The 26574-nt window shown below is 32.4% G+C and overlaps 1 protein-coding gene across 2 annotated transcripts in view; it reads left to right on the top strand.

The window, feature by feature from the left end:
- The first annotated feature begins 3992 nt into the window (after positions 1-3992).
- The window catches only part of LOC134724490 (uncharacterized), a 29127-nt gene continuing 6545 nt past the window's right edge, over positions 3993-26574 (top strand). The window contains exons 1-10 of one of the 2 annotated variants that reach the window (XM_063587547.1): positions 3993-4168; positions 11081-11355; positions 15767-16000; positions 16580-16913; positions 19107-19282; positions 20392-20871; positions 21281-21540; positions 22236-22461; positions 22923-23057; positions 24283-24418. In XM_063587547.1, the coding sequence (XP_063443617.1) occupies positions 4102-4168; positions 11081-11355; positions 15767-16000; positions 16580-16913; positions 19107-19282; positions 20392-20871; positions 21281-21540; positions 22236-22461; positions 22923-23057; positions 24283-24418 (2323 nt within the window). In that variant the 5' untranslated portion in view covers positions 3993-4101. The remainder of the gene's footprint in view (positions 4169-11080; positions 11356-15766; positions 16001-16579; positions 16914-19106; positions 19283-20391; positions 20872-21280; positions 21541-22235; positions 22462-22922; positions 23058-24282; positions 24419-26574) is intronic. The other variant, XM_063587541.1, reaches the window with a different exon arrangement.

The raw sequence follows: 26574 nt of genomic DNA on the forward strand, positions 1-26574 counted from the left end.
CACACATTCCAACTCTTTATTTTGAATTGGACACTGTCCTGATGGCTGATAGGGTTGGGGTTTTTTTTACGCATTTAACTTTTTTTTATGTTATTTATGTTAATATTAACTATCTTTTTATAAGTATATATGTCGCATATTTGCCAATGTTGCCAATTATTGCAAGTTGCTTGTCCTCTGGCATTGACAACATTCCTCCATTTTCCAAGTTTTGACATAGATATCGCACGAACTTTAACAGCAGGACATCATTTTGCACTTTAATACTTTGAATTTTATTAACTCCCCATCAACTTTTATTTCTTACAAAAAATAGTCTGATAAATATCAGTAAGTTTTTGAAAAATAAGGGCCCATTTTATCCAATGCAGAAATAAAACTTCAGTAGTTAGTGTATCCGAAGGGATTTAAATATGCAATGAACTTCGCATTTTTTGGAATGAAAACATCAGTTAGGAATTGTTCCTATTAGATTATAAAGACTAAGTATTGTTTTAAGTGCTTCAAATATATATTTCTACGAAGTTTGTCTGATTCATTGTAACACCCTATATTTAAAGTAGGACAAGCGTTTGTTTTAATTACAAATATAACTGTATTGCAAAAAAAATGAAACCCTAACGGGTTAAAATGCAATCATAGTACATTGTATACACAAGTGACAAGAAACATAATACATGATAAATGTTTTTAAAAAGTGAAGTTGATATTAAAATAACATATATGAGAGGCAGTAAATCTGAATTATCTAATGGGGACGTTAAATCCGATGCCTCGTGTAAAGAGAATGCCACGCTCTTTGCACGTTAAGAACCTCTGCAACAACTCTTTGAGGGGTCCGTAGGTGGCCTGTTGCAAGGAAAAACTTCTGTCCCTATCCAATATACCCTAATTTTCCAGTGGCAGTCCAAATTTCCACCACCATCATCCCAGATGGCCTCTATTGTATTTATTGTGAACTTGTTCTCGTCCTGAATATGAATGAAATATTTGCCACTGGACGTTAAGCAACCAACAAACAATCAATCAATGAATTATGTTTAAGTTTGAAATGTTAATTTAGATTTGAAATAAGTGTGATAGAAATAAAATATTGCAAATTTTAGCACACTTTAAGGTTCAACTGTACTTGCAAGACTATTATCAATTTTAATGACATGACTCCCGTTGTTTTTGTCTTTCTTTTTTCTAATTTATTAAATTATTGAATTTTGCTACTAAATCACCATGATGCAATTAAGTGTGTTTGTGTGTTATTTTTTTAGTGTTATGTCGTTGTTCTTCTCTTATATTTAATGCGTTTCCCTCGGTTTTAGTTTTTACCCCGATTTTGTTTTTTGTCCATGGATTTATGAGTTTTGAACAGCGGTATACTACTTTTGCCTTTAATTGGAATCTCATCGGGACACAACAATTAGAAAATAATATATATTTTTATAAGCGCATGTCACAATACATATTTGAGGTAATAGCTTTTTCCCAATCTGCCAATTTTTCAGTTTATCCGTAAAACAGATATATTCTATTGTCATATTGTTTATTTTCTTTTGTTACCTCTTTTGACATCGGACTCGGACTTCTCTTGAACTGAATTTTACTGTGCGTATTGTTATGCGTTTACTTTTCTGCATTGGCTAGATTTATAGGGGAAGGGTTGAGATCTTAAAAAAATGTTTAACCCCCCCCCCCCCCCCCACATTATTGCGCCTGTCCCAAGCCAGGAGCCTCTGGCCTTTGTTAGTCTTGTATGATTTTTATGCCCCAACTTCGATAGTAGAGGGGGATTATGTTTTCTGGTCTGTGCGTCCGTTCGTCCGTCTGTCCCGCTTCAGGTTAAAGTTTTTGGTCAAGGTAGTGTTTGATGAAGTTTAAGTCCAATCAACTTGAACATTGGACTTAGTACATATGTTCCTTATTATATTATCTTCCTAATTTTTATACGCCCGGGACGAGACGTATTATGGTATACCGTTGTCCGTCGACACATTTCGGACAATAACTCAAAAACACTTTCACCAATTTCCATGAAACTTAAGTGAATTGTTCATATATATTGACGTAAGCTCCCTTTCGTTTTTTTTTAATTTCAGATTTTAAGTTTTGGATTTATGGGGCTTTATTCATAAAAAAGGGGGGATTTTCAACACTTCGGACAATAACTCAAAAAGGCTTTCACCAATGTCCATGAAACTTTGGTGAATTGTTAATATCTATTGATGTAAGCTCCCTTTGGTTTTTTTTTAATTTCAGATTTCAAGTTTTGGTTTATGGGACTTGATTCATAAAAAAAGGGGGGATTTTTAACACTTTGGACAATAACTCAAAAAGGCTTTCACCAATGTCCATGAAACTTTGGTGAATTGTTTATATCTATTGATATAAGCTGCCTTTTAATTTTTATAAATTTCAGATTTTACATTTCCGTGTTATAAATTTTTATGCTTAAAAAAGGGGGGATTTTCCAATTTTGGGACAATAACTAACACTTTCACAAAATTTTATGCAACTTTGATAAATTATTTATATCTATTGACCTTAATAGTGCCAATTTTTTTGTGCAATTTTATTTATTATTTAGGGGGGGGTATTTGACAGGGCTCACACTATTTCTAGTTGATCATATAAATTCATTTAAAGCATAAAAGACAAGTTAAAAGAGAAACGGGCGTATCATGCGCTAAAGCGCAGCCCTTTATTAAACCAAATAAGACTTTTGACCCCAATTTCACGGTCCACTGAACCTAGAAAATGAAAGTGCATGTTTCAGGTTAAAGTTTTTGGTCAAGGTAGTTTTTGATGAAGTTGATTTCCAATCAACTTGAAACTTAGTACATATGTTCCTTATAATATTATCTTTCTAATTTTAATACCTAATTATATTTTTTATCCAATTTCATGGTCCATTGAACATGGAAAATGGTAGTGCGAGTGGGGCATTCGTGTACTTTGAACACATTCTTGTTAATTTTAGTTTTTGTGTACAATTCGGACTTTACTTACTATGACGTTCATTATCACTGAACTAGTATATATATTTGTTAAGGGGCCAGCTGAAGGATGCCCCCGGTGCGGGAGTTTATCGCTGCATTAAACACCTATTGGTGACCTTCTGCTGTTGTCTGTTCTATATGGGCGGGTTGTATCTTTGACGAATTCCCCATTTCCATTATCAATTTGATAATGCATAATATTTACTTTTTTCCTAAATTATGCATAATATGTATATTTCACAGGAGTTAAAGTACAGTCAATCAAACAATCTGATTGTAACCAAAGTATCTTACAATTTCCAACAAACCATGTAAGAGGAGGTATGGATACCCCATATAGGCTAAATCTTAGAAATTTAGAATTTTCGTTACTATAAGCATTGTAAGTTACATTTTATGTATATTTCAGTTCGTTGTCTTTGTCAATATGAATCAAATAAGATTATTGTGCACTTGCTTGTAGTCAAAAAAGATCCTTGGTCATGCTGCGCAATACTAAAGGTTAAAGTCCAGCGAAAAGTGTCCGATACTATAAATACTTGTAGTACATATTTATGGTGTAAGCCCATCTAAACTATTCCTAGTTAAAGAAGTCGTTAGTAAGATATGTGTGTATACATCCCGATGCTGACAGTCTATTGAGAAACAAAGACATACACACACTCGCACTGCCAAATAGAAAGTAACTTTATCGAGGACTTTTTATATCAGTAGCATTCTATATATTTAATGAAAATTTAACTATTAGCTATAGCCGAATCAATATTTTCTAATTAAACAAACAGAAACGGAAAAATGGATTCTAATATTCTCTTTTAAAGCGCTACAGCTAACCGAACAGATTAAAATATTAATTCTTCAAAACACATCAAAATAGAATGTAGAAATCAATAACATCCTTAAAGAATTGTTTCACACCTCAGCACTATTGATTTTAAATTCCATCTTTTCATTTATTTCATGTATTATTCATGTTTGAAAATTTCAATATGTAATGTCATATGTCTTTGACTATCTGTGTTTCGGTTGCTAAACAACGCGATATACCTGTACAGGTTAGCTGACAGTTTCATCCAGGATCAGCAACCTCGGTGCGACATAGTTGTGAGCGATGAAGAAAATGGCGGGTCTGTATACCCCGCTTTGTCTACTGATGATAGTTTCATGGACATATCTTGGTGAGTAAATTATTAATTATTAAAATTATTGTTTCTATGCTGACCATTGTAATTCTCTATTAGAAATAATTGATCACGGTCATTGCTTATTGATTATCCACCTTTTGTCAGGAGTGTTAAAGTTTTAAAATTATTTCAAGTCTGCTGTTAAAAGGCAACAAATATAGGGGGATCAATATACCAATTCAATGATAAAACAAAGCCCAGAGTCATGCTTTTTAAAATGGAATCTTGCTCTTATAGAATTTTGATTACAAATGCATGGCTTGAAAAGATATTTAGATTTTAATCGAAAGGGTTCATGTTTAATTCATTATAAAGATGGGGTTAGGGTCGATGAACGGCAAAATGATTTCATAAGCAGTGATTAAAAAAAAAGTAGCAAAATTCAAAATTGAATGATTGATTGTCATTGATAACGTCCAGTGGCAAATAGCTCATGTATATTGGATATTAGAATAAATTTATATTAAACATAAAAGGTAAATCTACCAAGTAGAAGTACATAGATCAGAATAAAAGGTGAAAATTCAATCTCTCCTAGGATCATAATTGTATTTTGGATGGGAGCATAAATATGAATTCAACAGGTTATCTGTATACCCCTCAATAATTGTCGAAAGTGTATTTAATGAGAAGGGAGGCTGGTACTCCGCCTACAAAAACCCGTTTCGATTTGACGTGGCTGTGTATTAATGCATCCCCCCAAAAAATCAGATTCTCTAACCAACATATTTGGTTTTACTGGAAAGATTGGAGTACTATAGGGATGACCAAATTTACCTTACCGGTAGTCAAGCATAGAGAAGCAACAATATTACTATGGAGTACAGATAGAAACGCAGGAAATTTTTACGTGAGATCGACAAGAAAAAAACATTTATTTTCATAGTTTTACACAACAGACAGTTAAGTCTGCTTCCCATCTTTATTTACATCTAGTTGAAAACGAGTGTTGGATTAGAACAAAACTTTACGACTTCAGCTTCCAAATTGTAAAACTTTCTATGTCGCAAAATTTCCATCATTCACCAGTATATGAAGAGTATATTATCAAGTTTATACTACACTCCAGAGATTGCATTTCCTGTAATGACCTCCCTGATAGTAACTGATTACAAGGAAAAGTAAAATAACTAAAAAACTGAACTTTGAGGAAATTTCAAAAACGGAAAGTCCCCAATCAATTGTCAAAATCAAAAGCTCAAACACATCAAACGAGTGGACAACTGTCATATTCCTAGCTTTAAATTCCAATATATTGACAACGACATGTGAACCAAAGAAAAGTTCAAAGCAGTGAAGTTAAAAAAATCACCCCATCGAATAAAAATCGGACGCTGTCACGATCGGGCGGAACGTTATCGAATTTGTTTCATAGATGACCACAGGTATTTTCCAACTGCCGTTACCACAATCCAATCCTTTTTTGTCGACTGTGTCCTACCAAATTAATCACTGGGTTTGTTCTGACATGAATGACACGAGAGGTACCATGTGTGGAGCGGAATCTACATTATCCTTCAGAGGCACCTGAGATCATCCCAGTTTGTATGGGTTTCGTGTTGCTCAGTCTTTAGTTTTCCATCTTGTGTTTTGTATACAGTTTGTTTCGACTTATGCTTATAAAAACCCTTTTGTTATTTTTCGCCATGATTTCGCAAGGTAAATGATATGACAGTAGTTAATGGTTTGTTCCATAGTACTAGATATTCAAATAACATGAAAGTCACTCATAATTCAATTTTATGAAATTTAAAACAAATCGCTATCAGAAAGTTCTGAATGATCGGGATCTTTTATATTTAGGGATTTATTTTGCTGTTTTCATGTGACATTGGAACAAAATATGAATCCCTGTTGGTTTTTGTTTTACACGGGGATAGGTATATGCACCGCACTCACCCACAAAGGTAATACATTTAGTTGCCCGGTACTTTTTTTTGGAAGCTAGACTATATGTAAGGAAGTCGCTGAGTTAGCTTTGCAACCAGCCACGTCTGTTCAAAAGGTTCAATTCAACGCGTTGTTTTCTGAGAGTAACACAACTATATCCAGTCTAAAATGTTTGAAAGTGATTTTAATCAAGACAGAATTTCTGCAAATAACGAAATTCCCTGCTAGATCTTCGAATTTCCACTCTGCGTTTCTGTTATGTTCTACGTAATATTTTAAAATTTTCAGCCGAGATGCAACATCTTACGAAGTCAGGTTTTTATTGATGTTAAAGTTTCATTGAAATCCATATACACTAGTAATGTTTTATTTGGAAAACTGCTGAGAACCAAACAAACCGTATATCAATCTCAACAAATCTTTCTTTTGTTAAAGGCGGGGTACAGATAATTTTAGAATTGAAAGGTGTTTTTTGGTTACTTTTTGTCAGTAAATATTCCATCGTCATTCTAGTGTTATATTTCACCGGTACTTTTTTCTAAGAATTATTATAGGCGGGTATAGATAAAATGATTAAAATGAAAAGTGTAGGTGGGGTACAGATAATTTTAGAAATGAAAGGTGTTTTGGGTTACTTTTTGTCAATAATATTCAATCGTCATTGTGGTGCTACAATTTATAGGTATTTGTTTCTGAAAAATATGTTTATACCTTATATATATATAGATATAGGAAATGGGCGAAGAAGCCCCTTCCTCTTTTCATTTTGCTGGTTAGAACGTTCATGAAGCACCTTTGGTGAGGGAGATGTGTTTTAGTGTCATATTATGGGTATTTTTTTAAGAAACAAGAGCCTAGTTAGTAAAAAATACGGCATTTATGTTGGGTGGTTTTTTTATTATTATTAATTTGGAAATTTGAAACGAACCAGATTGAATCAAAATATTAAGTTATTTCATAAATGAAACTGATATTTTATAAATTAATTGAGGCAGTTTCATTGATGTAATTTTTTTATTATTATTATTTCGAGTATTTACTTTTAGTTGTCTCAGATTTTTAGGACATTTTTATTTTATTTTTCAACTTTCATAATATATCAATTAAAAATCATTCCACACCTATATCACCCATTCAGGATTCGAACAGAATTTTATTTCAGGTATCATCTTAGGGCACTGTAAAAGTATAAACGAATAAATGCGCTTTTGTAACTTTATATTTTGGCTTATAATCATATATTAGAATTTCTACGTGTCTTTTTGAATCATATGAACATTAAGAAATTTAAATTGAAGTAAAATAACAGTTCCCACTAGTCTTTTAATTTCCTATCATGAAAAATCAAGAGCAAGTTAAAATGCAAAAAGACAATACACATAAAACACCTCAATAATTGATTTTTCTTCTGTCTGTGCATATTATAATAGCGTAAAATTGATTTTAAAATATGATAAGCTGGATGCGGTGTCGTGTTGTGATTGGTGACAGTCTGTCAAGACGTCATTTCTCTCACAGTGTACTGAAGTATTTGTAATTACGGATATATAACATCATGCATGAGCGATATAATAGGTTATTGGCAATAAGAACTATTTGATGAACCTTACTTTTGAACAAAGAGACCGAACATTTATTTAAAAAAAAACGAAAAATAATGAAAAACTGGAAGCATATAAACAGTATAATCTCTCAGATTGGTCACAATTACCGATTATTGGACAAATTAACCTTTACAGAAGGTGATGAAGACAGTGTAGCTAGTTTTCATGATATTCAAGGTGTTTCAAATTAAACGAAATCAATGTTGCCGAGTTCACTTGAAGTTCTCGAATTAACATTACTTCCTCGGGCTAGAACCTCTCAAGTAAACGCCTCATATCGGAGTCCAACTCTCTATGAGCCAGGGTTGAACTCGAGCAACCCGTGAATGACGTCAAACCAATCATAATTGTTGTTGCTTGGTCATGGCCTTACCCATCTGTTATTAGAGTTGTTCCGAGAAGCAATCCCAGTGCGTTCACGTGAGACTCTAACAACACATTTTGTCGACTCTATAGAGTTTGAATTATAAATCCCATGTGGTAGACTATCACTAATTATACCCCCGCTTTAAAAAAAAAGGGGGGGGTATACTGTTTTACCTCTGTCTGTCCTTCCGTCAGTCAGTCCTTCTGTCCCATGACAATTTTTCGTCGCATTTTTCTCAGGAACTACAATACAAGGTTTCTGAAATTTGGTTTCAGGGTTTATCTAAGTCAGCTATACCGTGTGATGTGTTTTCAGATTGATCAATTGACAACTTCCTGTTTATCGAACACTTGCATCTTTTTACACTATTAATATTATCCACTTGCGGCGGGGCTATCATCAGTGAGCAGTAGCTCGCAGTTTCACTTGAATGTTTTCTTTGTATTGCTCACTTGTTTCTCTAATGCTGGTGCTATTTTTCTGTGCAGGCTACACACCTTATATTAACGTTTCAATGTGAGACATACGCAGTATAGCGGGACGTCGGTTATACTAAATATTTTCTGTATTCTCATCATTAACGGGTGAATTAAGTATTTATTTGAATATTATTGGAACTAGATGAACGGTTTCTGTCAAGCTTTGATGAGCGACTATTAATGATGCAGCATGCGATGTTGCGCATGCATGACACGTTTTGTTGGCTTTTGTTGCTGTATAATTTTAGTTAGTCTGAATCATGAATAAAGAAATCATGCATCCACTTTTAATATTGAGAACATCATTAAAAGGTATTTGGGAGAAAATTGATTCAAGGGAAAAGGGTAACTTCTTCATTTCGATATCTGCATTTTTTAGGTTGGTAATAGACAACAAAAACCTAGAAATTCATATTGTCTGCAAACTTTCCTGTCTTCATAAGCATTTCAATAAACATGTAACTTTCAAAATTGCTATAAATATTAATATTTAAGAAAATTTGCAAGTGAACCGATGTGTATAAACTCCAAATCACTGTTCTGCTCATAGTAAATGAAAGCAACACCTTCTACTTTTCATGCGTCCGAAGCGTGCCTCCATCGTTGGAAAATTAAAATTATTTCTCAACATTGTCTTTTGGTAAACTTTTTTTCCAATTTTATCCCTTCCCTGATTCCCTATTCTTATATCTTTATCAATATTTTTAAATTAGTAATTTTATTTATAAATTCTTCAGTAGATCCATGTTTAAAATTTCAGAATTGGACAAGGATCATTCTTACTACATAAATGGTCATCCTTTTGAATATTTTCTAAATTCTTTATATTTTTTTTTCTTCAAAGTTAGACAATGTAATAAAAAAAATCTTTTAACAAATCTATAAAAAAAATGACCTTATACAATCAACTAATAATAAATTGTTTTAAACTAGTTTTACTTATGAACAAGAATGTGTCCCCAGTACACAGATACCTCACTCGCACCATCATTTTCTAAACTACATTGACCAAAAACCTTAAGCGGAACAGACGGACAAACGGACGCACAGATTAGAAAACATAAAGCCCCTCTACTATTGTAGGTGGGGCATTAAAATCGTTTCCAGAAGCAAAAACAGTGCATGGCATTAACATTATTTACGTTTACGTATGACTGCAGTGTGTAAGTGCAAAGGTCGACGACTCTCATCAAATCTGATAACTCATTGTACCATCGCATGCAAACATTCTAAAATTGAATAGCTAGTTTAAGTAAACAGAAACTGAAAAACCCAAAAGGATTAACAACGAAATACATTAACAGTATAAAAATATAAAGTCGATCGTGTCATCAATTATTTTCTATATTCTGTAAGCACAACCATTTGGAAGGGTATGAGCATGTTATGAATAAACAAAACCAGTTGTATCTACATACAACAAGGTGCAGAGCTTTGAGTATCTTAAAGCCTTAATTGATTAGCAAGTTACCTTTTTGTTTTTTCAATACCTGAGAGTAAACATTAATGGAAATATACAAATATTTGTTCAGCGACGCAAAAACACAATCATTCAATATTCACGATACAAAGCACTCAAATCGATGTACATTGTTGTGTTGAATTGTTCACAGGTTTTATCTGATCGGCTTGCTCCATTAAAAATTTAGTGTTTAAATGAAAGCATTTGAACATGAATGCTTATTTCAATTTCCATTAGTGCGTGTGATTTTTATGTAACATGTTTGATCAATAATCGCAAAACTGTTTACAAATAAAATAAGATGTACGTTTTGAAAGCTATACTAGCATACATTGTTTTATTTATTTTTGTTGAAAGGAATAATATATCTAGTTCAAAATGAAAAAAACAACTTTACCCCTACATGTTATATTGTATATTATGGTTGCCATCGAATATAGGCATTTACCCCTAAATATTAACCGCCCCATTGTATCACGGTAGGGTTCTTGAATCGAATGTGGGATGTAGTTCCCGCGGTAGTTGTGGCTTCTCGTCTGCTAAACAATGCGGGATTAAGGAGCAATAATAGCAATGAATGATCGACCCCATTTGGGAAACAAATGTGACAGAGTAAGGTTGTATGTCTTCTTGCTAAAAGAGAGCCTATACGATGCAAGGAATATTGTGAGTTTATTTGCATATCTCCGTTACATAACTTCGCCCTGGGGTTAAAGTCATAAAACTTTGCTCAGTGCTTGAAACACAAAAATCAATCTCGAAACATGAAATCCAACATTTTGATTTGTTGCTTTTGAAGTATGAATACAAAAAACCTGACTCCAAAGTATATGGCACTGGACGTTATGCAAGCAAAACTCATGAGTTGTTCTTTTATTTGTGGATGGGCACGACTTTTTGGTTCTTTATCGCTTAGTTATCATGTTAAGTACGTTGTTATACTAAAAATCCAAATCTAAAAAAAAAAATAACAATGTCGCAATGAGGATAATTATGTTTTCACAGACATCAGCTAGTTATTACTTTTTGGATAAAAGATGTCAAATTTTACGTAAGAAGCTTGCTGCTTATTTCGTTTCATGTTATTTTTTTTTGGTATTTCAGTTGATTGCGCCGCTCCGGCAGAACTTACACTTGATGTCAATCTTAAAACTGGATTTGATGAGGTTGAAGTATACATTGGTGGTATGACTAAAATGGAGGTCAAAGTAGCATTTCCGGTAGGAACGACGAGCGCCGTTAGTATAGAGCTTTTGCCGTCTACAAATGTGACAATTATGGCGTTAGGCGAAATAATAGTTACTGATGCCTCTACAACATATGTCACGAAGACTGGTTCCAGTGCAATAGTCCGGCACATTACTGATGAAACATTAGGAGTAAGTTTTAATAATATTTTCCAAATTCTCTTCCGTAAAAATCGAACATTTGTCGTTTCGGTTTTTGATCGAACAAGATTTTCATTTGAAACTGAATCACTGGAGTGGATTAAACTACTGAAATACTCGAATTCGTTAACTGCGTTCACACATTCTTTTTTTTAATTCGAACTGATTTGAATTGGCTAATTCGAATTACCCAATTCGAATTTGAAATACGTTTTTGTTGATACGAATCAAAAGTTAATGTCGTTTGGACAGTAAAGCGAATTTGACGCGCATTGTTATTCGAATTAGAATTGACGTTAGGACGTAAAACATTTTGAATGCGAATTAAACTAATTCGAATTAGTTAATGCGACTCAAATTCGAATTACGTGTGAACTCAGCATTAGATAACTTCTATAAGTTTGATTTGTAGCCTTTTCTTCTTTTTAAAGTGGGGTGGATATTTTTTGGTTTTGTTTTGTAAATTTCATAATTTTGTCAAAGGATAAAGTAAATATTTTGTCCAAATTTAAAGAAAAATAAACAAATTAATTTTAGTTAAGGTGTTGGGTACCACCTTAAGAGCATACGATACAGTTTTGATCCCATATTTAAATTTTTATGAGGCATGTAGGCTATTTTTTACCTGATTAAATCAAATATGTAATAAAATATACCTTCAAGTGTTACTTTTTGAGTAAATTGAGGTTCAAATTTCAGATATTTCCTCAAAATACGGATTTGTGGACGTGTTTTTCCTTTCGATAGAAATACATAACTTTTTTGTTTAAAAAGAAAAACACGAGCTGTTTGTTTGATAAATTATTTGTAATTTATGTGTTATATAAATTGTGCATAAATTTGTTCATCTTATTTTTACAAATAACTAAAATTTATCAAATGATCATGAATGTAGGGAAAAAACGTATTTTTTTGCTGTAAATTGATCAATTCAAAAAAAAAAATGCACCGTATCACAGAGCACCGAAATCCTTTCTCCGGCGCTTCCGGTTGTCCTTCTGTAGGGCATACGATAGAGTTACAGGGGGAGTTAAAGGCGTTGCTGATTTTAATCTTTCAAACTTATCTAACTTGAAGACAAATTCATGGACCCCTTTGTTTCAAAATGCCATTTGGTTTGATTACGTAAGAAGATTACTTGTGCCAATTTTCTGTTTTATTGAATGTATATATTATGATGATTGTATTATATGTATTGTAAGTGGTGAGACTCTAATAAAATATTGAATCTGAATCTGAAAACGTATATAGTGCTGCCACTGCAGTTTTTTTTTTAATTTGATCAATATGCAGCAAAGAAAACACGTTTTTTGTTACTACATTCGTGAACATTTGATAAAATATGAGTTATTTGAAGAAAAAAAATTGCACAAATTTAAAGGACATTTATATAAAACGGAATTTACAAATAATTTAACAAAAAAACAGCTTGTGTTTATCTTTCAAAACAAAAAAGTTATGTATTTATGTCGAAAGGAAAATACGTTCACAAATCCGAATTTTGAGCAAATATATAAAATGCGGACCTCAATTTTCTCAAAAAGTAGCAGATGAAGGTATATTTTTTATTACATGTATATTTGATTTAATCAGGCAAAAAATAGCCGATATGCAGATTGTTAGCAAAATTTCAATATGGGGATCAAAACTATCGTACAGTACAGTATCTTGGTTGCTCCTCTTGTTTTTGCGTATATTTTTGAGATATCCGAAATCCTCTGGTTTTATCCATGTAGTGCCATTAAAAATTTTGCCGAATTAACCCTACTTATCTTTCCATAATTTTAGTACATATACATGTAGTTTGAAATGTCATCTTTGAATATCTTATACAATCTTTGTTAAATTTTTTTATCGTTTTCGAAAGGAAAAAGATGCCTATTTTATATTCATGAAAAATCTAGATATAATTATTTCCAGCCAAATTTTCAATGGCTATGACACCATGTACTAGTATCTCGAAAACAAGCACAATAGACCCTTATTTCTTTTCTCCTTTTTTCAACTTATTTTCCCTTATTTATTTTATCCGTATTTTATCCATACATATATTATTCAACATAAATTTTACGTGCTGTTCCTCTATTCTTATTTTCCACATACGAATAGAGTGTCAGAACGTTTAAGATATAAAGAAGATGTGATATGATTTAAGAAATAATTCATGGAAGCCATAGATTTGTTGGGAATTTACACATGGCCTGGGCCGTGATATTCGAATTTTATCCTGAGCGTTAGCGAGGGATAAAATTAACGAATATCACGGCCCAGGCCATGTGTAAATTTACAACAAATCTATGGCTTCCATGAATTTATTTCGATTCTAATAGGACAAATAAGTTCATTCAAATACTGAAGTGAGGTTGGGTGTGCCGTGTGTGTAGCTGTTCTTTTTTACTCCTTGTTAGATAATGCTCAAATATTCTCATTAATCTTTAGATTGCATTGATTGTTTCGTTAATAACCGCTAGAAAAAATATGTTTAATTCTGAAACCCATTATTTCCGATTTTTAATTTACATGTTTTCTCTTAAGCTACCGTCAAATCCAAAATTGACATTTCGTAACGAAGGAGTTGCCATGTTGACTCGCTGAAATCAAATGCAATAGAAAACGAAACAAAACCTACCTCAGAATTCCGTTTTAATATAATATTATACGAACTTCGATGGTTACAAAAAAGTTTATATTTGTTTGACATTGACTAAATATTGTTTTCAAACTGCAACTTAAATTAGTATATTGATAGCTTTTATAATCGTAACATAAATATCAAGCTTATTTTCATCCCTTATTAATGAACCCCTGATTGTAGAGAAAGTTTTCCATGATGAAATTGACATTGCACAAAATACAGTTGTGTTAATATATTTAGGAAATATACAAAACTTGTTGCAATATATTAATTCTTTTTAGTATGCATTCGAATATGAATAAAAGTTCTTTTGTTTTTTTACAATTTTTAATACAATAAAATTGGCAAAGCGTTTTGTAAAGTAGATTAAAATACATGTGGATTTACGTGGGAGGTATATTGTAACATCCATTTTCTGTATATCTCTTGAGTCTGCGCTAAGTATAGATATATCGAGATTTTTCACACAGTGTTGTTTACAAAGCGAAAGAAGCACGTCATATTAGAATGCCAATTAGACAACTCTCCATGCGTCCAAGTCAAAATTTGTAAAAGTAAACCGGTATAGGTCAACGTACGTACGGTCTTCAACACGGAGCATTGGCTCACACCGAACAGCAAGCTATAAAGGGTCCCACAAATGACTAGTGTAAAACCGTTCAAACGGGAAATATAACGGTCTAATCTATATTAAAACAAGAATGTGTCCAAAGTACACGGATGCCCCACTGGCACTATCATTTTCCATGTTCCATGGACCGTGAAATTGGGTCAAAAGTCTAATTTGGATTTAAAATTAGAAAGATCATATCATAAGCAGCAAATGTACTAAGTTTCAAGTTGATTGGACTTCAGCTTCATCAAAAACTACCTTGACCAAAAACTTTAACGTGAAACTCCCATTTTCATTTTCTATGTTCAGTTGACCGTGATATTGGGGTCAAAAGTCTAATTTGGCTTTAAAATTAGAAAGATTATATCATAAGCAACAGGTGTACCAAATTTCTAGTTGATTGGACTTCAGCTTCATCAAAAACTACCTTGACCAAAAACTTTAACCTGCGGACGAACGAACGAACAAACGAACGGACGAACGGACGAACGGACGGAAAGACGAACGAACGAACGGAGCCACAGACCAGAAAACATATTGCCCCTCTACTATCGTAGGTGGGGCATAAAAACGAGAATGTAAATGAGGAATGTATCAAAGAGACAGTTACCCGACCAAAGAACCGAAATCAACAAAAGGCCACCAATTGGTCTTCAACACATCGAAAAACTCTCGCATCCGACCGAGGCGTACTTCTGCTGACCCCTAAACAAAAAGGTGTACTAATTCAGTGAAAATTGACGGTATTCTAAACTCCAAAACATATACTTATAATTGAACTTTAAGATTAAAAATCATACAAATGTACACATCCTTTAATAGAAAAAAAAAACAAACTTATAAGCCAGAAAATTTACAAAAATCTTATTCAACAAAAAATAAAACAAATAAAGTGGGGGTCCATGTTCCAAAACCGATGACGTATCTCCTATAAAAGTATTGAACATTTGTTCCTTTAATAATATCGATATCATATAAAATAAAATAAATCCCATGCAACATACATCTCTCATTTTAAAAAGAAAGATGAATACTTTGTTTGTTTAAGTATAATTTGAAAAAAAAATCTGTCCTTGGGAGTGTATTTAATATTCTCACTGTAAAACAGAATTTCTTTAAGACGCTAAAATTAATCATGCTTTTTTTTTTCTTAGAAAAATGTACAACTGTCGACTCGTGCTGTGATTGATTTAGGAGACGTTACTGTCAGTAACAACGTTGGAGATGAGGCCGACTATGCTTATCTTATCACATTTGAATCGTTCGTTGTGTCCACAACCGGACTGACAGACAACGAGACACACTGGGTCAGTGCAGGTGTTGAATATGACAACAGTAATAGTATCTGGGTAGGACAGATTGCCCACTACATCAGAACTGCAACACAGGTTTGTTGAAATACTTCGTTGTCAACTGAAAAATATTTATAATTAATCTACGTTAATATGTATGCGTAGAACGAATTGTGTTGCTACCTGTATATGACTATTTGCTTGAAAAATGATGATTTTTTTCTGTCATTGAGAGTTACTGCTGCAGTGAATGACTATTTTATCGAAATAATTTATTTGATCAAAGTTTGAGAATAAATGTTATCTTCACTGTGTCTTCATAAATGATAAAATACACTTTATTTTATACTCTTAAATTTGATTTTAATACAGTTGAACATATACATTCAACTGACTTTGAATCTGCTGAACCAGACATCAAGAATATTAAAGAAATTAACTATGTATTGAAAATGAACTCATCATAGATACCAGGATTAAATTTTATATTTACGCCAGACGCCAGTGACGCCCGAATCCCAAAAAGTTAAAAAGGCAAAATAAATTACGAAGTTTAACAGCATTACGATAAAACTTCATAAACGTTTTGACAAATAAAGCTAAGGTAATATATTCCTAAGGTAGAAAAGCCTTAGTATTTAAAAATTCAAAAGCTTAGAAACCTTTCCTTTTCAGGCCAATGGGAAGACACCAGCTTTTTCCATGGAAAATGTGACAGAAATAAAGATGATGTCTTTAACCCCAGTTGCATTTGAAGCCTGGGTACCATACCCAAACTCATTCATAGCTGTCGAAGCTATATCACTGTCAACTACGAACGATCATCTCCGTGTTGTGTCATTGAAATGTATTGCAAGCGGCGGAACAACCAATTACGAATTCTATGACACTACTAGCGCCGAGACATTCTTGAACTATCCATTACTTCAGGCGTATGGAGCAGACTGCGCAACAGATCCAGGTGGAGCACGAAGACTTAGAGTACAACTTGGAAATATACCGAACAGGGGTAAACCTATAATATGTAGTTTTGTAAAATAATTATTAAGAAATTGAAATTGGAGATAACCGTAGTTTTTATCCCTTCGTTACATAGGTAAAACGAGTATACTTATTTGTATATATTTTTAAGGTACTAAGTGCTTCTGTACAATAGAACAGACTTGACCAGCCCGAAAATCATAGCTCAATACGTATAATCTCCATATATTTTAATACCTAGGTTTAAATATAAATGAATGCTCGCAAATCATTTAATGTAGTCAAAAGATGCGCTCAAACGTAATATTTTTTGCGTGCAAATGTGATGGTTATGTCCGCAAACGTACATGTAATAGCATTCACATACCGGACGTATATAAACAAAATAAGAAGATGAATGCCGTTTAGAATGTCGAGACATCTGTATGAATCAAAGACTAAATGACAAGTATATAGTTACACAACTACAGAATAGTTTCGATTTCAAAGGTAGCTCTGATGAATAGATAAGTGAACAAGTAAAACGTATCCATTGTTGTTCTTGCTTGTTTAAGCCATACAGATACTTGAATATTAAAACTAACCATTACATTTTATGATTATTTTTATAAAAACCATTGTTACCACAGATTTGTACAATCACAGTCCGGCATAACATAAGGAAATATAAGTTTGCAATGCTGCTCGAATTCGTAATCTCTGTGGCAATCCAACTAAATTTGTATCGAATGCCTTTGCGAGTCTTTAGCGGACAAAACGCGCATCTTTTATTTTAAATTGTAAGCATCATACCATTGATGAGTAATTTCTAGACAATTCTACTATAACCAAGTTTAAAAAAGGTGCGGAGCATTTTAATTTCATTGGATCGAAACCTATTTGATTTCTCAGAAGAAAAGTTTTAAACATTTTTTATTTTAAAGATACGATTCGATATTGACAATTTTCATATTTTTGCTGTTAGATATTAATTAATCATGAAAATATAGAGACAATAAAGAAAGAAAAAAAACCTGCCGTTTGCATAATTTTGATATTCAAGAGTTGAAAGCAGTCATTTGTTTAACCATGTAATTTCGATTTATATCAAACTTATCATTTGTTTTTTCAAGAAAACTACTAGAAGTCATGAATGTTGCATTCTATAGGGGAATGAAATTAAATTTTACCAAAAGCTCGGGTTCGTTGTCGCCAATTATGGAAACTAATGGGCATACATGTATGTAATTCACGTTCTTCTTCGCTATACTATTTACGAACATAAAGATTGTCTTAACAATACGTAAATAAAATAAAAAGCAATGTGGGATGAGAATGTGTACTGATCGGTTTAATATAAATAAATTGTGACAACTCTGGTCACGTAAATCATGATCTCTGGATCTCCCAATGATGGAAAATAAATGTACAAATATAAAATTACAAAATAGAGAAATCATTTTGCAAGAATCTTTCGGATGTTTCATTCGTTATATATAACAAGATAGAGAAATCATTTTGCAAGAATCTTTCGTATGATTAATTTGTTATATATGTTGAGTACAAGATGCAAGTTTGTTCAAATTATAATTTGCATAGGGTTTTTGTATAAGTTATAAGTCTTTTGACAAATAACTTTTTACACCAGATGATAAAAGTGTATCTTCTAAAATCTATCAGCCTAATATCTTTAATTTGAATTTATATACCTCAACCAAACATTACGTTCTATTATCCTTGTCCTTAAACTGGAAATAAGGACACCTGAATGGTTTTAATTTCTATTTTTATGTTTCTCCTTTCCAACATCATATCCATAAAAAGGAGTGATTTCGTGTTCTTATAATTTTATAAAAATTTGTTTTGTTTTTGTATCAATGCTCAATATTAGACTATGATGTAGTCATGAAAATATGACAGAACTTATGCGAAACATTAGACTATGTGCTTGTATCATCTTTTTGTGCTTAGCGGTTCAAAAAACTCTGTACAACATTACAATTTGTACACAACATATATACACAAAATCAAAATCAGAAAATGCACAGCGTTGATGCAGAACAAAACACATCTTTATTTGTTTACAAATAATATTTCAAACATTATGTACAACATAATCATTTGATCACAACATATATACACACAATCAAAATCAGAAAATGTACAGTTCAGACATTTCAACGTTGAAGCAGAACAAAACGCATCTTTGATTTTTAAAGTTTTTATTTTATGAATCGTTTAGGATCACGATTACCTGCGGCAGCTGGTGTAATAGATAAAATAAAATTTGAAGCCATGGTACACATGAAATCAACTGCTATCCTGTCAGATGAATACCCATTTGGCGTTGGAGTAGAGATAGACGGATCGGAGGTCTGGGTAGCAACAATGAACGTCACTGCTGCTGCAGCAGACCCGGTTTGTATTACAGATACAATACATGTTATAACTTTTAAGTTAAGCTTAGGAGTCAACAAACTGTTGATGACCTTCTGCTGTTGTTTTTTCTTTTTTTTTTTTTTTTTTTGGTCGGGTTGTTGTCTCTTTGACACATTCTCCATTTTCATTCTCAATGTTAACCAATGAATCATACGTTAATGTGTGTGCACATAATTAGAATTAACTTAATAGGTTATACGTTTCCATTCTCTATTCTATGTACATGAGAGTGTTCTTTTAAATGTTCATAAACTTCTATAGACCTCTCAGTCATTAATACTTGATTTTACATGAAACAGAACTTTTGCTGATATAAAAAAAGAAGATGTGGTATGATCGTCAGGGAGACAACTCTCCACAAGAGACCAAATGACAGATATTAACAACTATAGGTTATCGTTCGGCCTTTAACAATTAACAAAGCTCAAACCGAAAAGTCAGCTAAACAAGGCCCTGCAATTACAAAGGTTAAACAACTCAATTGGAAAACTAAGGGCCTAATTAATGTACAGAAAGAAACGAATAATAAATATGTTACACAACACAATTTACAGTTTAAGATCTTATATAAAGATAAGGAGATATTGTATAATTGCCAATAAGACAACTATCCAAGAAATGATGTGACTGTAAGCAATTATAGATCACCGTATGACCTTCAACAATGAGAAAAAACTATACAGTAAATTCAGCTTAAACTAAAGCCGCCCTGATTGCTGACATAACAAAAAATAAAACGAAAAAAAAACCCCAACAAATATGGCAGACATCAATTATTGAAATCTTTTAAATTTATAATAAATGCATCCAGATTTGGAACATGAAAAAACAGAATGGGTCGAGGTTAAACGTGTTTTTCTGCGCTCAATTCATCCCTTCACTTAGGAAAATTCTGTAACAGCACAGCATTGTTTTTTTCTATCTTTAAAAATAATGATATATTGTATACCTCTTTACTTTTCTCTCTTTAAAACTAATGTCATATTTTATACCTCTCTACTGTTTTCTCTTTAAAACTAAAGTTATATTTTATACCTCTCTACTTTTCTCTCTTTAAAACTAATGTTATATTGTATACCTATCTACAGATTGATTTCCCTCTAGACAGCTTTACGGCTGTTAACGGCCTATCAAAGGAGGTTGGAGAGGGGTTTCTTGCTACTGCTGTCATAACCTTTGAAAAGAGAGGACTTGCTTCAGTTATTTATAAAGTGCAGTCGTCTAAAAATGGAGGAGGAATATCCGGTATTATGATATCACAGGCTTATGTTGAGAGTTCTGGGGCAAACATTGAATGTGCGTCTGTCACAACGACATACGAAGCATCTGTAGCAGATGGAATTGTGGACATTGCATATATTAACATTACAGCCGCTAATCATGGTACTAATAATTCAGCAGTAAACACGGACGCCGACAAGATACATATCAATGTCGCTATGGTGGGCAGTGTTGGCTACGCAGTAGACGGCCAGCAATACGACGTCGTAATGACTATGCACGATCCAGTGCCTGGGACACATACACAAACTCTTACTTTCACTATGAGCGGAACTGTTACATATGACGTAAGTAATATCAAATCTATCTTTTGTAATTAAATTAAATAATTAATTTGTTAATGTAGACATGAATGATATTCGAGAAATTTGAAATCTTAGTCCGCTTGGTATCTTCTATAACGAACCATTTATCATTTTCAATCTGGAAAGTGTGCGAGCTTTTATATTGTTTGGATATACTTTATTCTTCTAGACTGCAGCTTGTGCTAATGGCTGTTCTAAAATTCATAAGGAAAGCATTTATTAAAGTAAGGCATTTATTCTGTAAGATTTATTTAAACGCCTTTGTTACACCTTACATTAATGAAATGGTTGGTTCCTAATTTGTCTTTTTTGAAATGAAAACAAACTAAAAATATATATCTTGCACTTTATTTATCAAATGGTAGTATTTTTATCTTTGTGTTATTTTCAGACCAACTGTAACCACACTTTTGAATTGACGAGCGATTGTGGCGACAACCAGGTCATCACAGAAGGTTCAACTTTTGACCTACTTTTGACAATCACCACACAAAGAGGCTCGAATCCGGAAAGTCTACAAATTGAGTTTCCTATTCCTTCTAATGTTACTGACGGAACGTTTGTTGTCTGTGGAATTGAAGTAGTAAAAATGGGAAAGAACTTGGTATGCTTCAATCCTGTCCAGCTTGTTGATAATGCCAATAAAACAACGTATGTTTCTAGTGCTCTTAGCTTAAGAATATTGTAGAAATTGCGTGTTTAATTAAAATTAAATCGTTTATTTTAATAACTGATTTCATAGTTCTTTTTGATTACAGTGATTGTAAAATTGAAATTAAAGGTAAACTATCATACCATATACAATGTTAATAAATAGTTAGAACCCATATTGGAACTAAGAGGTTAATACTAAATTTAAATAAACTATCAGTCACATGAATAGGATAGATTAACTTTTGATAAGCTGACAGTATAATTTTATGCTAGGGATCGACTATTTAGCTTTAAGGGGGAGGGTTATTACCAAAAAATGAAATTCTGACCCCTAATTTGATGAAAAATATATTGTCGTCAAGCAGATGACAACAGAAAAAATCTGTATCCAGATTTTTCTCATTCCTTAAAAAAAAGTGTTAAATTTTGATATTGATACCATCGAAAAATTAAAGAACTTGAAGTTAAATAGTTGCTCCCTTCAGTATATTCCTGACTGAGATTCTTCTTTTCGTAACTTTGTTCTCTTGGGAAACTTGCGGCATTGTACATGAATAAAGCAGACACCAGCGCTATGCACATTCAATTTAAAACCTGATATTAAAGTAAATTCGAGAACATAGATTAAATATAAACTTATCATGTGTGAGTGAACTTATGATATTTGTGTTTAGTTCGAGTTTTAATTTCAGCCTTAGTGATGGTACTTATGAGTACGTTGCAATGGACATGAAGCCTGCATGTAATATGCCCCTTTTTGATGATGAGGAAGAAGATAAATTGGTACTTCGAATCAAGTCAAAATTTAATGAGGGAATAAATCTAACAAGATCAGAGGACTATTGGTTCGGAATTGGTTCTAAATACACATCCACGCAAATATGGGTAGCTCAGTATCCGCTTTCTGGACAGCCTATAGTATGTTAATATTCTTAATAACATGTAATATGCTGCTATATTTTGAATTCGTTTTTAAATTGAGAATTGGGTGAAAATAGTTCTTAATTCTTAATATAGATCATATTTTTTGTTTAACTTTGTTTTAACTTTGGCAAATGAGTTTATAACAATGTTTAATTAAGTTTGCACCACACACAAACTCTTAAAATCAAAACTTAACTTTAAATATCATATAAAATTATTTGAGCATGAATGCACATGAGACCCGTATAATGTATTTTTTTTTCTTTAATCCTCAAAATATTTGTGGTGTTTGGCTCTGCTTTTGACCAATGCTAATATACTCAATATATATTTACATGTGACTATTATTTTTGTTGTTACCAATTATGTAAATCAATTGTATCTGATTTCATGACCTTCATGGGGCCTGTAATTTGGGAAAGAAAAATATTCTAATCTATTCTATTTTCATACAGTACGACTTTGAAGGTCCAGCTATCATCACGCATGTGAACATTCTTAACAATATCAACGACAACTCCACATTTCCAGGAAACTACTCTATGACAAGAAGTTTTGATGGTACTAGCTTCGATACACTTCCAGTTGAAGTAAGTAGAATAGCCGATTTTTCTCGAAGAAATATTAACTGTTTTTATTGCTGATATTATCTACACCTTCTTAGTGGGGGATTAGAAATCCGTGGTGCTCGGAAAAAACCAGCAACGGTAGATAACAAAATGACAAACTCTGAACCCAGAAAGTGCACTACATAGTTTGAAATATTCGTGTATCGTGTCTTTGTTTTGAGGAAGTGAAATGATCAAAGCCATTGCATATTATTGACACAATTACTTGCATCCACCTCATTTGAACTTTGGTAGTTTTCTCTTTGGCAATCCTATCTCATCTTCTTCTCTATATAAGTAAACTCACGTTAAAGCATGTGAAGACGAAATTTACTTTCAACCAAAATGTAATCATTTAGATTCCGCTTTTGAATTTTACTAATAGGAAGAGCTTTCTTATCAAGGTGTAACCAGAGAGCATGTTTTTTTCATCAAAATTACATTGTATCTGCTTGGACTCGAATCCGGGTTCTTAGTGATCGTAGTCAACGCTATTACACCACCGTGTATCACCAGTACAGCGAATATAGGTACTTACCAAGCGGGTGTGATCGATTTTGATCGTACAGCGGATATAGGTACTAACCAAGCGGGCATGATCGATTTTGAACTGACACGGTAACGAAAAGCTTTGTTTTGTTTTATCAACATTCAGTGTATATTTCTCAACATCTGAAATTCCTGCTCCAAAATAATTTTTCGCATCGAATTTTTCCTATTTATAAGACAACTTTTATATTCTAATAAAAACATTTAACTTGTAAATGCGCAAATAGTTGTGAATGTCAACATTCACTTTCAATTTCGATACAAAGATTTTCGTTACCGTGTCAGTTCAAAATCGATCATGCCCGCTTGGTTAGTACCTATATCCGCTGTACGATGAGACACGATGTACACACTGAGCCAAAGAGGTACTTTTCTATTGCAATAGATAACTGCTTTTAAATAAAATTGAGAATTTTAAAGTATTTTTAAGTATTTACTATTGGAGATTGGTTGTTAGCCTCATGTACATTGGCAATTACTGAATGCATAGTCAAATCCAGAACAATGATACATCACATATATTGGTAATAATACAGAATAAGTAAAACAAGACTTAATAACTACATCTAAATAATAATGGTGCATGACACATAAAAATATAAACGTACAGTACCCTTTTTAAAATATTAAGTAATATATCGTTTCGCCCTATTTTTAGGTTGGTGCACCATCGGATAATGGAACTCATTCCATATATCAATTGACAAGTCCACTGATTGCCAAAAAGGCAGGTCTAATGACAGAAAACTGTAATTCCATGTGTGGTGTTGATTACGACTTTACCTATGTCTCACGTGAGTTAACTGTTACAAGAAAGACCATTCAACTTCAAAGTTGGGGTCTGTTTATTTTTTTTATTTTTTTATCCCCAATTTCTAGCGAATGAAAAACCATATTCTGAATCCAGATTTTTCCAATACCGTAAAGGGTTTAAAAATACTAAAAACTTTGATTAATAGCGCTGAAAAAAATAAAAAATGTTTGCGCTTTGATGACTTAGACAAAACAAGTGGTTGCTCCCTTAGGCTACAAATAATAGCAAAGAAAAATAGTTTATATAAATCAATAGATTCTTAATAGGGTTTCTTTTACAATAAAACATGTCATCTATATTCTGGGTTTTTTCTACGGACACTCCTTTTTCAACAGAATTTGATTTTATTAATGATTATTAATAGTTTACGTATGATCCTGCTACATAACTATGACATCTACTCGACAACATAACTGTAACAGATTAAGGGCATACGATACAGTTTTGATCCTGTATTTACAAGTTCATGAAAATTTGCATATAGGCTATTTTTTACCTGATTAAATCAAATATGTAATAAAAAATATACCTTCATGTGCTACTTTTTGAGTAAAATGAGGTCGACATTTTGTATATTTGCTCAAAATTCAGATTTGTGACCGTAATTTCTTTTTCGTAAGAAAGACATAACTTTTTTTGTTATAAAAGATAAACACAATTTGTTTTTTGTTAAATAATCGATAATTTCGGTATTTTATAAATATCATACAAAAAAATGCAAATTTTTATTCATAAATAACTCATATTTATCAATTGTTCATGAATTGAGGAAAAAACGTAATTTTTTACTGCATGTTTATCTAATTTAAAAAAAAATCCTCTATTTACAGTTTTATAAAATTTGGGTCACATAATTTCCCTGTAAAATGAAACAAAATGCCGTTTTGAAAAATGGGGGTCCATGAACTCGTTTTCAAATTAAATCAGTTTGAATGATAAAAATTAGTCAAAAATGCATCTTTTTCCCGATATCTCACAGTTTGACGTCGCGAAAATAACAAATTACGTTAGCAACGTCATTACCTTCCCTGTAACTGTATCGTATGCCCTTAAGATATACATTATATGTCATTACAACGTGATATGTATCGATGGTTTCTATATGATAATAAGAACGTCTGATTGATAGTTGTTTTGGGAACTCTGAAAAAAGTAATATCACAACAACGTTGATGTCGAATACATAGAGAGAAAGAACGGGAACATCTCATTTGCAATCTGGAATAGTCTACCGCAAGCAATGCAATGAAATTTGGAAATGGTTGTAAAACATGCGGGGGTTGGACCATAATATGCTGGATAGTTGTTCGTGCTTCATTCTGCTTATTTGTATTGTAACTGAGATATTGGTGTTTGCTAGTAAATTAATTTTGTTCTGAAACTGAAATTTTGATCTGAACAGCTTGTAAAAGTCGAAATAATTCACAATTAAGACATTTTCGTTTCTATGAGTTTAACTAGATATTTGAAGGACACTACATATTCGATTAGATATTTAGAGGACACTATATATTTTATAACTATTGGCATTTGATTATATCTTGAGAAAAGTTACAGCTAGTGTTGAAGCTTGGACATAAGATTCCTCAAGATCACAGTTTTATTTTATTAAATGTTGATCTTTCAAAATTAGGTACAATATATGATATCAGGCAGCATTTCATAATTGGATGAAAAGATTACTTCACCTTAAGTAAAATTCAGAATTGCATCTGAACTGCCTACAATGGTTTGTTTTTTAACCTTTTCATTGTGTTTTGGCAGCTAAAAATACTGTATTAGTTTGTGACACCCATAGACTTTCCGTTTTAGTGTTCACAGAAATAATTATTCCTGATTTGATAAGCATTACTAGCCGGAAATAAGTGATTTTTACCTAGAATGCTATGGAAATTATTTCAATTCAACATCGACAATGGCAAGATTTTTGCAATTTTTGGCCGACAGATTGCTATATGATACGTCAAAGGATCACATGATTTGCATCCAGAGATTAGATATACAAGGAAGGCATTTAAAATTCATAGGGAAACACGAATGTATGCAATAGAGGATAAAAGTCTTGAATAATTCCCCTTTTAATCATTATAGCTTTTAATCTACATTATGCATTGTTATACTGAAATAAAATGCCGC

The sequence above is a fragment of the Mytilus trossulus genome, chromosome 1, assembly GCF_036588685.1.
Source record: "Mytilus trossulus isolate FHL-02 chromosome 1, PNRI_Mtr1.1.1.hap1, whole genome shotgun sequence".
Taxonomy (NCBI): domain Eukaryota; kingdom Metazoa; phylum Mollusca; class Bivalvia; order Mytilida; family Mytilidae; genus Mytilus; species Mytilus trossulus.